The following is a 15467-nucleotide window of genomic DNA, read 5'->3' as shown; positions in this document are numbered from 1 at the left end:
TTTCTTTTTATGGCTAATATTCCATTGTATATAGGTGCCACATCTTCTTTATCCATTCGTCTGTCTATGGACACTTAGGTTGCTTCCATGTGCTGGCTATTTTAAGTAGAGCTGCAGTGAACATTGTGGCACATGACTCTTTCTGAATTATAGTCTTCTCAGGGTATATGCCCAGTAGTGGGATTGCTGGGTCGTATGGTAGTTCTATTTATTATTTTTTAAGGAACCTCCATACTGTTCTCCATAGTGGCTGTATCAATTTACATTCCCACCAACAGTGCAAGAGGGTTCCCTTTTCTCGACACCCTCTCAAGCATTTATTGTTCTAGATTTTTAGATGATGGCCATTCCGACCGGTGTGAAGTGATACCTCATTGTAGTTTTGATTTGCATTTCTCTAATGATTAGTGTTGTTGAACATACTTTGATGTGTTTGTTGGCAAGCTGTATGTCTTCTTTGGAGAAATGTCTGTTGAGGTCTTCTGCCCATTTTTGGATTGGGTTGTTTTTCTGATATTGAGCTGCATGAGCTGCTTGTATATTTTGGAGATTAATCCTTTGTCAGTTGCTTCATTTGCAAGTATTTTCTCCCATTCTGAGGGCTGTCTTTTGGTCTTGTTTATGGTTTCCCTTGCTGTGCAAAAGCTTTTAAGTTTCATTAGGTCCCATTTGTTTATTTTTGTCTTTATTTCCATTCCTCTAGGAAGTGGGTCAGAAAGGATCTTGCTGTGATTTATGTCATAGAGTGTTCTGCCTATATTTTCCTCTAAGAGTTTTATAGTGCCTGGCCTTACATTTAGGTGTTTAATCCATTTTGAGTTTATTTTTGTGTATGGTGTTAGGGAGTGTTCTAATTTCATTCTTTTACATGTAGCTGTCCAGTTTATCCAGCACCACTTATTGAAGAGGCTGTCTTTTCTCCATTGTATATTCTTGCCTCCTTTATCAAAAATAAGGTGACCATATGTTTACCTCTGGGTTTACCTCTGGGCTTTCTATCCTGTTCCATTGATCTATATTTCTGTTTTTGTGCCAGTAACATACTGTCTTGATTAGTGTAGCTATGTGGTATAGTCTGAAGTCCGGGAGCCTGATTCCTCTACCTCCGTTTTTCTTTCTCAAGATTGCTTTAACTTTTCTGGGTCTTCTGTGTTTCCATACAAATTGTGAAATTTTTTGTTCTAGCTCTGTGAAAAATACCATTGGTAGTTTGATAGGGATTGCACTGAATCTGTAGATTGCTTTGGGTAGTATAGTCATTTTCACAATGTTGATTCTTCCAATCCAAGAACATGGTATATCTCTTGATCTGTTGGTATCATCTTTAATTTCTTTCATCAGTGTCTCATAGTTTTCTGCGTAGAGGTCTTTTGTCTCCCTAGGTAGGTTTATTCCTAGGTATTTTATTCTTTTTGTTGCAGTGGTAAATGGGAGTGTTTCCTTAATTTCTCTTTCAGATTTTTCATCATCAGTATTTAGGAATGCAAGAGATTTCTGGCCATTAATTTTGTATCCTCCAACTCTACCAAATTCATTGATTAGCTCTAGTAGTTTTCTGGTAACATCTTTAGGATTCTCTGTGCATAGTATCATGTCGTCTGCAAACAGTGACAGCTTTACTTCTTCTTTTCCGATTTGGATTCCTTGTATTTATTTTTCTTCTCTGATTGCTGTAGCTAAAACTTCCAAAACAGTGTTGAATAATAATGGTGAGAGTGGGCAACCTTGTCTTGTTCCTGATCCAAGTGGAAATGGTTTCAGTTTTTCACCATGGAGGACGATGTTGGCTGTGGGTTTGTCATATATGGCCTTTATTATGTTGAGGAAAGTTCCCTCTATGCCTACTTTCTGGAGGGTTTTTATCATAAATGGGTGTTGAATTTTGTCAAAAGCTTTTTCTGCATCTATTGAGATGATGTATGGTTTTTATTCTTCAATTTGTTAATATGGTGTATCACATTGATTGATTTGTGTTTATTGAAGAATCCTTGCATTCCTGGGATAAACCCCACTTGATCATGGTGTATGATCCTTTTAATATGCTGTTGGGTTCTTTTTGCTAGTATTTTGTTGAGGATTTTTTCATCCATGTTCATCAGTGATATTGGCCTGTAGTTTTCTTTCTTTGTGACATCTTTGTCTGGTTTTGGTATCAGAGTGATGGTGGCCTTGTAGAATGAGTTTGGGAGTGTTCCTCCCTCTGCTCTATTTTGGAAGAGTTTGAGAAGGATAGATGTTTGCTCTTCTCTAAATGTTTGACAGAATTCACCTGTGAAGCCATCTGGTCGTGGGCTTTTGTTTGTTCGGAGATTTTTAATCACAGTCTCAATTTCAGTGCTTGTGATTGGTCTGTTTATATTTTCTATTTTTTCCTGGTTGAGTCTCAGAAGATTGTGCTTTTCTAAGAATTTGTCCCATTTCTTTCCAGTTGTCCATTTTATTGGGATATACTTGCTTGTAGTAATCTCTCATGATCCTTTGTATTTCTGCAGTGTCAGTTGTTACTTCTTCTTTTTGATTTCTCATTCTATTGATTTGAGTCTTGTCCCGTATTTCTTGATGAGTCTGGCTAATGATTTGTCAATTTTGTTTATCTTCTCAAAGAACCAGCTTTTAGTTTTATTGATCTTTGCTATCGTTTCCTTCATTTCTTTTTCATTTATTTCTGATCTGATCTTTATGATTTCTTTCCTTCTGCTGACTTTGGTTTTTTTTTGTTTTTCTTTCTCTAATTGCTTTAGATGCAAGGTTAGGTTGTTTATTTGAGATGTTCGTTTTTTCTTGAGGTAGGATTGTATTGCTATAAACTTCCCTCTTAAAGCTGCTTTTGCTGCATCCCATAGGTTTTGGGTCATAGTGTTTTCATTGTCATTTGTTTCTAGGTATTTTTTGCTTTCCTCTTTGCTTTCTTCAGTGATCTCTTGGTTTTAAGTAGTATATTGTTTAGCCTCTGTGTGTTTGTATTTTTTACAGATTTTTTTCTGTAATTGATATCTAGTCTCACAGCATTGTGGTCGGAAAAGATACTTCATACAATTTCAATTTTCTTAAATTTACCAAGACTTGATATGAACTATCCTGGAGAATGTTCCATGAGCACTTGAGAAGAAAGTGTATTCTGTTGTTTTTGGATGGAATGCCCTTATCAGTTAAGTCCATCTTGTTTAATTTATCATTTAAAGCTTGTGTTTCCTTATTTATTTTCATTTTGGATGATCAGTCCATTGGTGCAAGCAGGGTGTTAAAGTTCCCTACTATGATTGTGTTACTGTCGATTTTCCCTTTTATGGCTGTTAGCATTTGCCTTATGTATTGAGGTGCTCCTATGCTGGGTGCATAAGTATTTACAATTGTTATATCTTCTTCTTGGATCAATCCCTTGATCATTATGTAGTGTCCTTCTTTGTCTCTTCTAATAGTCTTTATTTTAAAGTCTGTTTTGTCTGATATGAGAATGGCTACTCCAGCTTTCTTTTGATTTCCATTTGCATGGAATATGTTTTTCCATCCCCTCACTTTCAGTCTGTATGTGTCTCTAGGTCTGAAGTGGGTCTCTTTGTAGACAGCATATGTATGGGTCTTGTTTTTGTATCCATTCAGCCAGTCTGTGTCTTTTGGTGGGAGCATTTAATGCATTTCCATTTAAGGTAATTATCAATATGTATGTTCCTATTACCATTTTTTAAATTGTTTTGGGTTTGTTATTGTAGGTCTTTTCCTTCTCTTGTGTTTCCCACCTAGAGAAGTTCCTTTAGCATTTGTTGTAAATCTGGTTTGGTGGTGCTGAATTCTCTTAACTTTTCCTTGTCTGTAAATGTTTTAATTTCTCCATCGAATCCGAATGAGATCCTTGCTGGGTAGAGTAATCTTGGTTGTAGGTTTTTCCTTTTCATCACTTTAAATATGTCCTGCCACTCCCTTCTGGCTTGCAGAGTTTCTGCTGAAAGACCAGCTGTTAACCTTATGGGGATTGTATGTTATTTGTTGTTTTTCCCTTGCTACTTTTAATATTTTTTCTTTGTATTTAATTTTTGACAGTTTTATTAATATGTGTCTTGGCGTGTTTCTCCTTGAATTTATCCTGTATGGGGCTCTCTGCGCTTCTGGGACTTGATTAACTATTTCCTTTCCCATATTAGGGAAGTTTTCAACTATTATCTCTTCAAATATTTTCTCAGTCCCTTTCTTTTTCTCTTCTTCTCCTGGGACCCCTATAATTAGAATGTTGGTGTGTTGAATGTTGTTCCAGAGGTCTCTAAGACTGTCCTCAATTCTTTTCATTCTTTTTTCTTTATTCTGCTCTGCAGTAGTTATTTCCACTCTTTTCTCTTCCAGATCACTTACCATTCTTCTGTCTCAGTTATTCTGCTATTGATTCCGTGTAGAGATTTTTTTATTTCATTTATTGTGTTGCTCATCATTGTTTGCTCTTTAGTTCTTCTAGGTCCTTGTTAAACGTTTCTTGTATTTTCTCCATTCTATTTCCAAGATTTTAGATCATCTTTACTATCATTACTTTGAATTCTTTTTCAGGTAGACTGCCATTTCTTCTTCATTTGTTTGGTCTGGTGGGTTTTTACCTTCCTCCTTCATCTGCTGTGTTTCTCTGTTCTCATTTTGCTTAAGTTACTGTGTTTGGGGTCTCCTTTTCACAGACTGCAGGTTCATAGTTCCCATTGTTTTTGGTGTCTGCCCCCAGTGGCTAAGGTTGGTTCCATGGCTTGTGTAGGCTTCCTGGTGGAGGGGACTAGTGCCTGTGTTCTGGTGCATGAGCCTAGATCTTGTCGTTCTGGTGGGTAGGACTGCAACCTGTGGTGTGTTTTGGGGTGTCTGCGACCTTATTATGATTTTAGGCAGCCTCTATGCTAATGGGTGGGGTTGTGCTCCTGTCTTGCTAGTTGTTTGGCATAGGGTGTCCTGCACTGTAGCTTGCTGGTTGTTGAGTGGAGCTTTGTGTTAGAATTGAGATGGAGATCTCTGGGAGACAGTCTCTGCCCTTTAGTTGGAATGTTTAATCCACTTACAGTTCATGAAATTATTTATGTGGTTGGGTTTAAGTCTACCATTTTACCATTGTTTTCATTTGTCCCTTTTGTTTTTTTTGTTTGTTTGTTTGTTTGTTTTGCGGTACGCGGGCCTCTCACTGTTGTGGCCTCTTTCGTTGCGGAGCACAGGCTCCAGACGCGCAGGCTCAGCGGCCATGGCTCACGGGCCCAAACGCTCCGCGGCATGTGGGATCTTCCCGGACCGGGGCATGAACCCGTGTCCCCTGCACCAGCAGGCGGACTCTCAACCACTGTGCCACCAGGGAAGCCCGTCCCTTTTGTTTTTGTTTCTTTCTCTTCTAATACCTTCTTTTTGGGTTGAGTATTTTTTTAATATTTCCTTTTATTTACACTATTGGTTTCATACCTATGCATGTATTAAACTACTTTTTCATTGATTATTTTAGGGCTAATAATATGCAACCTTAACTTTTTAAAGTCTTTTTATAGTCAGAATTGTACCACTTCACATTTTACACCTGACCTTTCTCATTTCCTGCTTCACAGCTACTACTCCTCAGTTGACACGTCCATTTCTCCTTCTCAATTCACAAATATAATTTAATTCTTATTCACTGTCTGCATTTTTCATGCTCTTGTTATCATACCTTTTATTTCTATATATGTTCAAAACTGCTCACATGTTATTCTTGTTTTATGCAGATAGTTTTAAAACATAGTCTTTAAAAGAAATTTAAGAAGAATAAAAAATATAAACTTTTATTTTTTAATAACTTATTCATCATTTTTTGGTATCTTTCTTTTCTTCCTGAAGATCTGAGTTTCCATATGGTATCATTTCCCTCCAGCTTGAAGAACCTTTTTTATAATTTCTTGTAGTGCACATCTGCTTGAGAAGAACTTTGTCAGCTTTCATTTTATTTGAAAGTACGTTTATCTTGTTTTTGAAGGATTTTTCACTAGATATAGTATTCTGAATGGACAATTTTTTTTTCTTCTAGCCCCTTAAAAATGTTGTTCTATCATCTTCTGGTCTCCATTGTTGTGATGAGGAGTTAGCATTCTTTGAATTATTTTTCTCCTGTATGTAACATATTGTTTTGGGGCTCCTTTAAAGATTTTCTCTTTATCTTTAATTTTCAGTAGTTTAACCATGATGAAGCTAGATATGATTTTCTTTGTATTTATTGTCTTGGAGTTTGATCAGATTTTAAGTTTGGGATCTGGTAAATAGTGTTTTCATCAAACAATAAAATTTTAACTATTATTTCTTCAGATATTTTGTCTACTTTATTCTCAGGGTCTTCTTCTGGGGCTCCTATTACATATGTGTTAGACCATCTGATATTGTCCCACAAATCTCTGATGCTGTTGTTCATTTTTCTTCGCCTCTTTTTTTCTCTTTATTCCTCAAATTGGTAATTGATAGTGATCTGTCAAGTTCATAGACTCTTTCTTCTGCTATGTCCAATCCAGTATTAAGTCTCTTCAATGACTTGTTCATCTTAGTTATTGAACCTTTCAGTCCTAGAAGTTCCATTTTTTTCTCCCATTTGGTTCTTTTTCCTAGTTTTGATTTTTCTGCTGAGATTCCCATCTGTTCATATATTCTCCTCTGTCATTGTTTATAAACACATTTTCCTTTACTTCTTGAGACATGTTTATAATAGCTGCTTTAAAGCCTTTACCTACTTTAGATACTGTATTTTTAAGAAATTCCTCTGTAGAGTGTTGATTTTTGTTTCAGTAGGCAGTTTAGTTCCTGGCTGATCATCTCGTATAGGCTTGGCTTTATATTTTGCTATGGCGGATCTGTGGAAAGCTCAAGGTTTCTTCTCAGGCTCCTGTAACCTAGCAAGACTCATCATCCATGTTCTGTTTCTACTGTGGATTCTTATTAGGGCTTGGTTTCAGACTTTGTTAATGTGGATCTAGAGTAGGCCTTACTCTGGGTGTGTCTTTACTCCTAAAGTGAAGCCTTTCCAGTGTCTCACGCTCAGAGTGTTAATGAGTTCTCTTTGTTCGGACTGGGTTAGACTGCCAGTGTTTCCCTTAAGCTGCTTGACCTCTCGTATTTCTATTCCATATTAACCTTAATACAGCCACTCTTTTGTAAGCCTTATGTAATTATGTGTCCTGCATTGGTTAAGGACTCTCAGGAAACCCTTATACAAACTTCTGTGGTCCCCCCTCTATACAGCTCCCTCCTCTGCAGTGCCCTGTCTCTGCCTCCCAGCCCTGCTCTGCTTGGACTCCAGTTCACTGTACTACAGTTAGGAATATGTCCCAAGGCAGAGAACGAAGCAAATGTGGGCTCACACTTTCCTTCTCTCAGAGGTCACATTCTTGCTCTGTCTGTTGGTGGGTACCTGAAAATAGTTGCATCATTTTGTCCAGTTTAATAGTTGTTTATGAGAGGAGGGAATGTCTGGTACCAATTACTCTGTCATATTGGAAGTTGAAGTCTCCCACAGCATTTTTATATGTATTGAAGTGAACTTTAGGGTAACTTGAAAGGGAAAAATAAATCTTAGTCTCTCTTAGAGCCAAATAGGTAAAAGTGAGCTTATGGTGCTCATGAACTGAATCATGTCTCTCTGATCTTCCCACCTCCCACCTCCAATTGTCCATTCATTTCTCTTCTCTCTTCACAAGGGAGACAAGGGGGGTGAGGGGAATGGAAGAGAGAGGGACTTTACTTGGATCCTGCATCCTGGGCTATGACCTTGGGCCTGTCAACTGGAAAATTAAATGAGGTTTGTGAAAATGCACTGTTATTAGTGGCAAAAGTAAGAATGTATGCAGGACTTTCTGTGTTTGTATTTTATGACACTGCTTATACTTTGAGGTGTAAGCAAATAGGATGTGTCAGAGAAAGGAACTACAGTACTTAAAACTTCTTCCAAACTTACTCAGTGTTAATGACTGCCCTTCAGATTCTGGTGAGAAAATGATATATCTAAACTTGTAACTTATTAAAGTGGGCATTGTGGTTAATAGGAAGAGGTTTACTTTGATTGTGGTCTGGGGGTTGGGTAATGTTTTGCCAGATAAGACTTGTATAGAAAAATCACTTTTTTGTTATAAATTGTAGTCTTTTTCTTTTCTTTTTCAGTTTAAACTTCTTTAAAATAAAGCCTCTTTTTGATGGAAAAGGATTGCTCATTAGAGAAATAGTTACTTTATTTGATAATTAGCCATCCCTTTAGAAATTTAATGAAGTTTCCATTTGGAAATGGTCTAGAAGATATAAATGCTGTCTCACACATAGAGCTTTTAGTTGTATTCAAATATGTCTTAAGGGCCTCAGAAGAAGAGTAATCCTTTATTGTTAGGGCCTAGTTTGAATATAGCAAGTTGCTATAGTATACCTAATTGAATATACCAATTCTTGTATCTGCCCAAGAAGCCTTATTTAGATTAGGCTTATTCTTTAAAGTTGTTTTGGTTTGTTGATTTGAAAACACATCCCATTTCATTTCATTTTCTCAGAAAATGTGATAGCAGTTTAAAGGGACTAATGTCTGTGGGAAGTTTGCTCCTTTTATTCGAATCGTTCACTATGTTGTTTGCCATAGCTTTACTTTTTGTCCCCTTTTCTAAACTGAACCCCTCATTTAAGCACTTACTCTCTTGCCACCACCCTCTGTGTATTTTCCCTTTAGCTTCTCATCACGTCCTCCCTACATGTTGAACCCTGGATTAACCATCTGCTTTCTCTCTCTTTTTAAATTTTCATTTTAAAAAAATTTTTAATTATGGTAAATTACTACATATAATACGCTTTCTCTTCTTTTAGTCCTGGGCTGGTAAGCACTCTAAAGACATTTATAGAGACTGGAGGTATGACAAATTCCGGTGGGCTTACTGAACTTGCAGGCATGCTTTGTCCCTGGGTCACCCCTGCCTGGTCCTCTCCCATAGCATCTGTTTTTTATTTTTCTCCTCAAGCCTCCTATGCCTTCTCCACAACTGCCTTGGCTCTGGGCAGATGGCCTTGCCACCTCTGTCACAGAGAACATGGAGGCTCTCTGCTGTTCACACCCTCAGCTTTGCGTGCTCCTGTGTATCCACACTTCTTCCCTAAACTCCACCCTCTGTCCTCCAGGCCTGGAGGAGGAGAGTGCCAAGCTCCCATCGAAGTTAAGTCTCTCTACTGGAGTTCTTGATGTCTTCCTAGCCCTCTGGAATGTTCCTCCAGCATTTCCTCTTGTCTGCTCCACCTTCACATTTTGTTGTTCTTTGCTTTTCCATCCTCACAAAAATACACCTTATTTCCATCTTAGACACAAAAACAAAAGTATTTAACACTTCCCTATGCCGTATTTTCTTTTAGTTTGACCCTATGTTTTCTCATGGTACACAGCTGTGTACCGTGGAAGAATTTTCTGTAGCACTTGCCTTTCCTTGTTAACTTCCCATTCTTTCTTTGGGCCACCGCAGTCAGGCTTCTGCTCTCACTGCTCCACTGAAAGTGCCTCATAAAAGTCACTGATTCTCTGGTTGCCAAATCTAGTGGCCTCTCTCAGCTTCATTGTACTTGACCTTTCTTTCTTTCTTTCTTTCTTTTTTTTTTGGCCACACCCCATGGCATGCAAGACCTTAGTTCCCCAACCAGGGATCGAACCCGTGCCCCCTGCACCGGAAGTGTGGAGTCTTAACCCCACTGGACCACCAGGGAAGTCCCCTGTACTTGACCTTTCTAAGACATTTAACACCAACCACTTCCTTCTTCATGAAACTCTTCCTTTGCTTTCTACTGTCCTGATTTTCCTGCCTCTGGTACATTCTTCTTCTCCTTTGCTGGCCCTCTTAAATGGTGATGTTCTCTGACTTACTTCCCTTTCAGTAGTCTCATCTATCTGCATGATTTTAATTATCACGTATACACAGCTGATTCTGAAATCAGAATTTTCCACCCAGATGCCTCTTTTGAGTCCAGGCCCACATAACATAATCCTTATAACAGTCCTACAAAATAGTATTGTTTTCCATACGTATAGCTGAGGAAATTGAAGCTAAGGGATGTTTGTTAACCAGTTTGAGATCAGGCAGTCAGTGGAAGAGCCAGGATTTGAACCTCTGTCTAAAGTTAGGCTTTTAACTCTAAAGTATGCTAGTCATCAAACATCTCCATCTGGCTCTCTGACAGATAAATATGTCATGTCCCATACCAAATGCCATCTCACAACTCCATTCTCAGTCCCCCACCACCACACACACACACACACAAAACCAAGAGGGAGAATATGAAACCTGTATTCTCATCTCAGTGAGTGGCATTCCTCCTTCCAGTTATCCAAGCCAGAATATCATAGGGAATTGAATAGACTTCCCTCTGTCTCCATCCTACAGGCCTGTCCAGCCCAACAGAGCATCAGTTCCTGTGTATTCTCACTCTTTAACATAACTTGTACTCATTCCCTCCTTTTCACTTCCACTGCTACTGTAATAGTTGTTAACTTTATATCCACCTGGATTGCCGTAATAGTGACAATCCAGCCCATTGCTTCTCATGTTATCTGAGCTGAAGAATCAAGGTTCCTTGTTTTTTTGTTGCAGAAATTTTGTAGCATATAAAAAAATGAATCATTGGAAAACTGAAATGAAAAAACACATGTAAAATATAAGCTCCATTTTTAAAATTACTAAATTCGATAGACATAACATTACCGTCAATTAGCTATAAGAGTTTTTAAATACCAATTTTCTGTGTGTATCCTGTAGCAGACGGGTAACAAACAGTTTGTGGGTTGGCACTGGTCCACAGACAACACCGAGGAGCACCCGTTCACGGTATCTGATGAAAAGAAATATCTTCAGTTTCCTTAGATTATAACCACATGGGCCTACGTTATTTAAAACCGAAATATTTCAACTAGGACGTCCTTTGTTTTGGGCTTATAGATAGCTTGTATATGTGGAATTAAGAGGTTTTAGAAAATTTCCTGTCTCTTTAGGATCCCTTCTTTCAATACAAATAAATCCCTTTAGAACAGGGGTAGTCATGTGTTACATTAAAATTTTAATGCTGAGATCAAAGTGTACTCACTTAGGAATCCAAAGCAAGATTTCTTGAATAGACTTGAAGTACAGTCTTCACGGGCTACCTGTAATAAAGGTGTTTTCCCTTGGTTTGATGTATTTAACTTGATACGATTGTACACACATACAAAAGTTTGCTTCTAATATGCAGTAAAAATACAGCAGATGGGTTGATGTGTTCCATTTACGAAAGATTAAAATTCTACATAGGTATTAACCTGATTGGGTGATAAATAATTAAAGTAAGTTATCTGGGTGTTGCCAGGCATCTGACTAAGCCCTGGTCAAAAGATTTGGAAGTTAATGAAGTGCAGACAGGAGATGCTAAAATGGTCAGACTGCAGAATACCCCTTGGCTTTAAACAGGGCATGGCTGAGAAATCAAAGACAGAAAAGCCAAGTTCTAAGCGGGTGGAATTCAGGTATGGGAATGCTGTAAATATTAAGCTGAGATTATATCTACAGTTAGTTTAGAAATTTATTAAATAAAACCGCTCAGACCCCATAGTTGTCTACTTCAGGCATCAGGTCTGATAAAGAACAGAACGCATGGGCAAATACCTAAGAGAACATAATCTTCCCATATGAGGTAAAAAAGTCAGAAAGGCCTTTTAGACATTGTAAAGTGAAAAAGCAAATTAAGTAACCTAATCTGCGTTACTGTACCAGGTACTTAAAACTACCACAGAAAATTTCTAACCACTGAGAGTTCATTAATAATTTAAGAAATTTTTTGAGTTCAATTACAGCAGTATTTACTCTGTTAATGAAATGAATGAGTCTCAAACACAATTAACTATCAAAACAAAACAAAATTATGTCACAAGAAGTTGGGGCACTATAGGAAGTTTAGGAGATCAAATTGCCAAAGCAGAATGTTATAACTGTCACCCTTCTTACATTTCTAGACAAGTCACAGGAGATGGGTAGACAGCAGATTGCTGAACCCACACACCTGGAAAGTGATTAAAACTTTTATTCAGGGCTTCCCTGGTGGCGCAGTGGGTGAGAGTCCGCCTGCCGATGCAGGGGACACGGGTTCGTGCCCCGGTCCGGGAAGATCCCACGTGCCGCGGAGCGGCTGGGCCCGTGAGCCATGGCCGCTGAGCCTGCGCGTCCAGAACCTGTGCTCCGCAATGGGAGAGGCCACAACAGTGAGAGGCCCGCGTACCGCAAAAAAAAAAAAAAAAGTTTTATTCAAAGAAAACTTTTAAAGCAGCATAGCTTTTATAAATTTGGGGATGGAGAGGAGGTAGGAAAAGGCAACCTCATTGGAGTCTCTATGCTCCCCAAAGCTAAAAGGAGTGAGATGAAGTGAAAAGAAAATGTACTTTTGAAAGGCAATGAAGAGAAAGGAAGAAACAAAAAGAAAATAACTTTTTAAATTTACACTGTAGCAAGTTAAGATGAGTTATGGGATAACAAGTGTTCACTAGGTGGACTGGGGTGGGAGAAATGATGACATTGCAGGCAAAGGGAACAGACAGGAAAACAGAAGTGGAGCATGGCATAGAAGAGCAGCCTGTCTTGTCTCAGATGAGCGAGCAGTTGGGATGGCCAGAGCACACGCAAGGATGCAAAGTCCAATGCTGCCCGGGATCTGACCATGGAGAAGGCTTAGACCAGTGCTTCTCAAACTTATGTGCACATAAATCTCCTGAGGATTTGTTAAAATTCAGATTAAGGGAAGGGACTTGAGAGTCTGCTCTTCTAAATAGTTGCTGTGTGATGTAGATGCTTAGGTTCGCAGACCACACTTGTAGTAGTAAGACACTAAATTTTATCCTGATGTTTATTGGTACTTGGTTTCATGTATTATTAGTTGCCACTCTTTAGTTAGTACTTATTGAGTAGCACTAAACACATGGCATTTATGTCAAGCTAGATATTAAGGAATTTTATGTAAGTTTTGCCTTGCTGATGGTGAAATAATACTCTAAGCAACTTCATTGCCAAATACAAAAGAAATAATAGGTACAAGCTCTCATCCTTTGAGCTAGTTGAGTAGGGAGATGCAATATAATAATGGAAAGAATCTAAAATTTGGGTTCAGAGTTTTAGACCTGAGTTCTAGTATCAGTTTTGTGACTAAATGTGACTTTGTGAAGGTAAATTAACTCCTATTTCTGTTTTTGGCTTGTTTGTTTTCTTGTGTCTGAAATAGTATAATACTTGCCATTTTATAGAATTATTGTGAGGATTAGAAATGATCTGTGTAAAGTACCTTGTAGGGAAAGGTTAATGAGGGTTTCACTTGTCAAACTTTCAATCTAGCCCTAGGAATTATTGATCTGTATGCTATTATTTACTCCTCTGCTTTTTGAGTCTTTTTTTTTTTCTTAGTGATTCTTGGCAAGTTGGAGAGTGCAGCTTTTTTGTGTGGTTTTAAAAGTTCCCACCACTACCCCACCCCAGGATCCACTTACACTTATGGTGTATTATGTGGTTGTTACAGAGGGGAATCTCTTGTACTTCTAAATGCTCTGGAAGCATGAAAAGACAGGTTGGATTGTAGTTTTATCTGATTTTTATAGTTCTTTTGTCTTTTTAAAAATTTTTTTTTTTTTAAATAAATTTATTTATTTATTTTTGGCTACATTGGGTCTTTTGTTGCTGTGTGTAGGCTTTCTTTTGTTGCGGCAAGCGGGGGCTACTCTTTGTTGCAGTGCCCGGGCTTCTCATTGCAGTGGCTTGTCCTGTTGTGGAGCACAGGCTCTAGGCGCGCGGGCTGCAGTAGTTGTGGCACACGGGCTCAGAAGTTGTGGCTCGCGGGCTCTAGAGCACAGGCTCAGTAGTTGTGGCGCATGGGCTTGGTCGCTCCGCGGCATGTGGGATCTTCCCAAACCAGGGCTCGAACCCATGTCCCCTACATTGGCAGGTGGATTCTTAACCACTGTGCCACCAGGGAAGTCCTAAAAATTATTTCTTGATTATGGAAATTTCCTATATAATTTGACCCTTGCAGTTTGCTGTGGAACAGAAACATCCCTCTTCCAAGGGGAAATAAGTAATCCAGCCTGTTGCTTACCCATCATTCAAGCTATGAATGGGCATTCCAGCTGTGGTCCTCCCTAGGGAGAATGGGACTCAGAGAGGAGACCCACAAAGGCCGTAGAAGCAGGTTTGGGCCTTTTAGGCAGGAATTCTGGGGATTCTGGTACCTAGACTGCAGAAGAGGGACATGGACTATGGATGGGCATTCTTTGATCTTACTGACTCCTCACCCTGTTGGGGACGTGCACAGCTAGAGGCAGGCAAAAGCAGGGCCCTCTAAAGCTCAGGACAAGGGCCCAGGTTGTTGGGCAGGAGTGTATTAAGGAAATCAGTATTTAATCTCAGCTGCCTTTTTACTAGCCTGTTTGTTTAGCTTTCTTATTTTAAGACTGTGATATGCTCTTATCTCTGCTTGAGTTTTTAATGGATGACACAAGAATATTATAAACATTTAATTCAGCACCTCTGAGATGGAAATAAGTCTTAGTGATTAAAAAAAAATCCTTAGATTAAACGTGGTATTATGAGCTTTTTTTTTTTTCTAACTCTGTGCCTGGTCCTTATGTTTTGGTTTTTTTAGATCGGCTTCAGCTCCCCAGGAATATGATTGAAAACAGCATGTTTGAGGAAGAACCAGATGTGGTGGATTTAGCCAAAGAACCTTGTTTACATCCTCTAGAGCCTGATGAGGTGGAATATGAGCCCCAGGGTTCACGACTGCTGGTGCGGGGTCTTGGTGAGCATGAGATGGATGAGGACGAAGAGGATTATGAGTCGTCCGCAAAGCTGCTGGGCATGTCCTTCATGAACAGGAGCTCGGGCCTTCGAAACAGTGCAGCCGGCTACAGGCAGAGCTCAGATGGGACTTGCTCAGTACCGTCTGCGAGGACCATGGTGGTCTGTGCTTTTGTCATTGTGGTTGCTGTTTCTGTAATCATGGTGATTTATCTACTGCCCAGATGTACCTTTACTAAAGAAGGCTGCCACAAAAAAAACCAATCAATGGGATTAATTCAGCCAATTGCAACTAATGGGAAGTTGTTTCCATGGGCACAAATCAGGCTTCCCACTGCCATTATGCCAGTACGCTATGAACTTAACCTACACCCAAACCTAACCTCGATGACATTCAGGGGCTCTGTGACGATTTCACTTCAGGCTCTTCAGGCCACATGGAACATAGTTCTTCACAGCACAGGCCATAATATTTCAAGAGTGACCTTTATGTCAGCAGTTTCAAGCCAAGAAAAACAAGTCGATGTCCTGGAATATCCATTTCATGAACAAATCGCCATTGTTGCCCCCGAGGCCCTTCTTGAAGGGCACAATTATACCTTGAAGATAGAGTATTCGGCAAATATATCTAGTTCTTACTATGGGTTTTATGGCATCTCCTACACAGATGAAAGTAATGAGAAAAAG

The 15467-nt window shown here is 39.0% G+C and overlaps 1 protein-coding gene across 1 annotated transcript in view; it reads left to right on the top strand.

Annotated features, from left to right (window-relative positions):
* LNPEP (leucyl and cystinyl aminopeptidase) overlaps nucleotides 1-15467 on the top strand; it is a 101247-nt gene that overhangs the window by 27520 nt on the left and 58260 nt on the right. The window contains exon 2 of the mRNA XM_027100554.1: nucleotides 14626-15466. Coding sequence (XP_026956355.1) covers nucleotides 14626-15466 — 841 coding nt within the window. The remainder of the gene's footprint in view (nucleotides 1-14625; nucleotide 15467) is intronic.

Source organism: Aethalodelphis obliquidens, unplaced genomic scaffold, assembly GCF_003676395.1.
Source record: "Aethalodelphis obliquidens isolate GAN/ISIS:26980383/991018 unplaced genomic scaffold, ASM367639v1 scaffold4, whole genome shotgun sequence".
NCBI classification, from domain to species: Eukaryota; Metazoa; Chordata; class Mammalia; order Artiodactyla; family Delphinidae; genus Aethalodelphis; species Aethalodelphis obliquidens.
The sequence above is the reverse complement of the archived record's forward strand: the minus strand, read 5'-3'. Positions and strand labels throughout refer to the sequence as shown.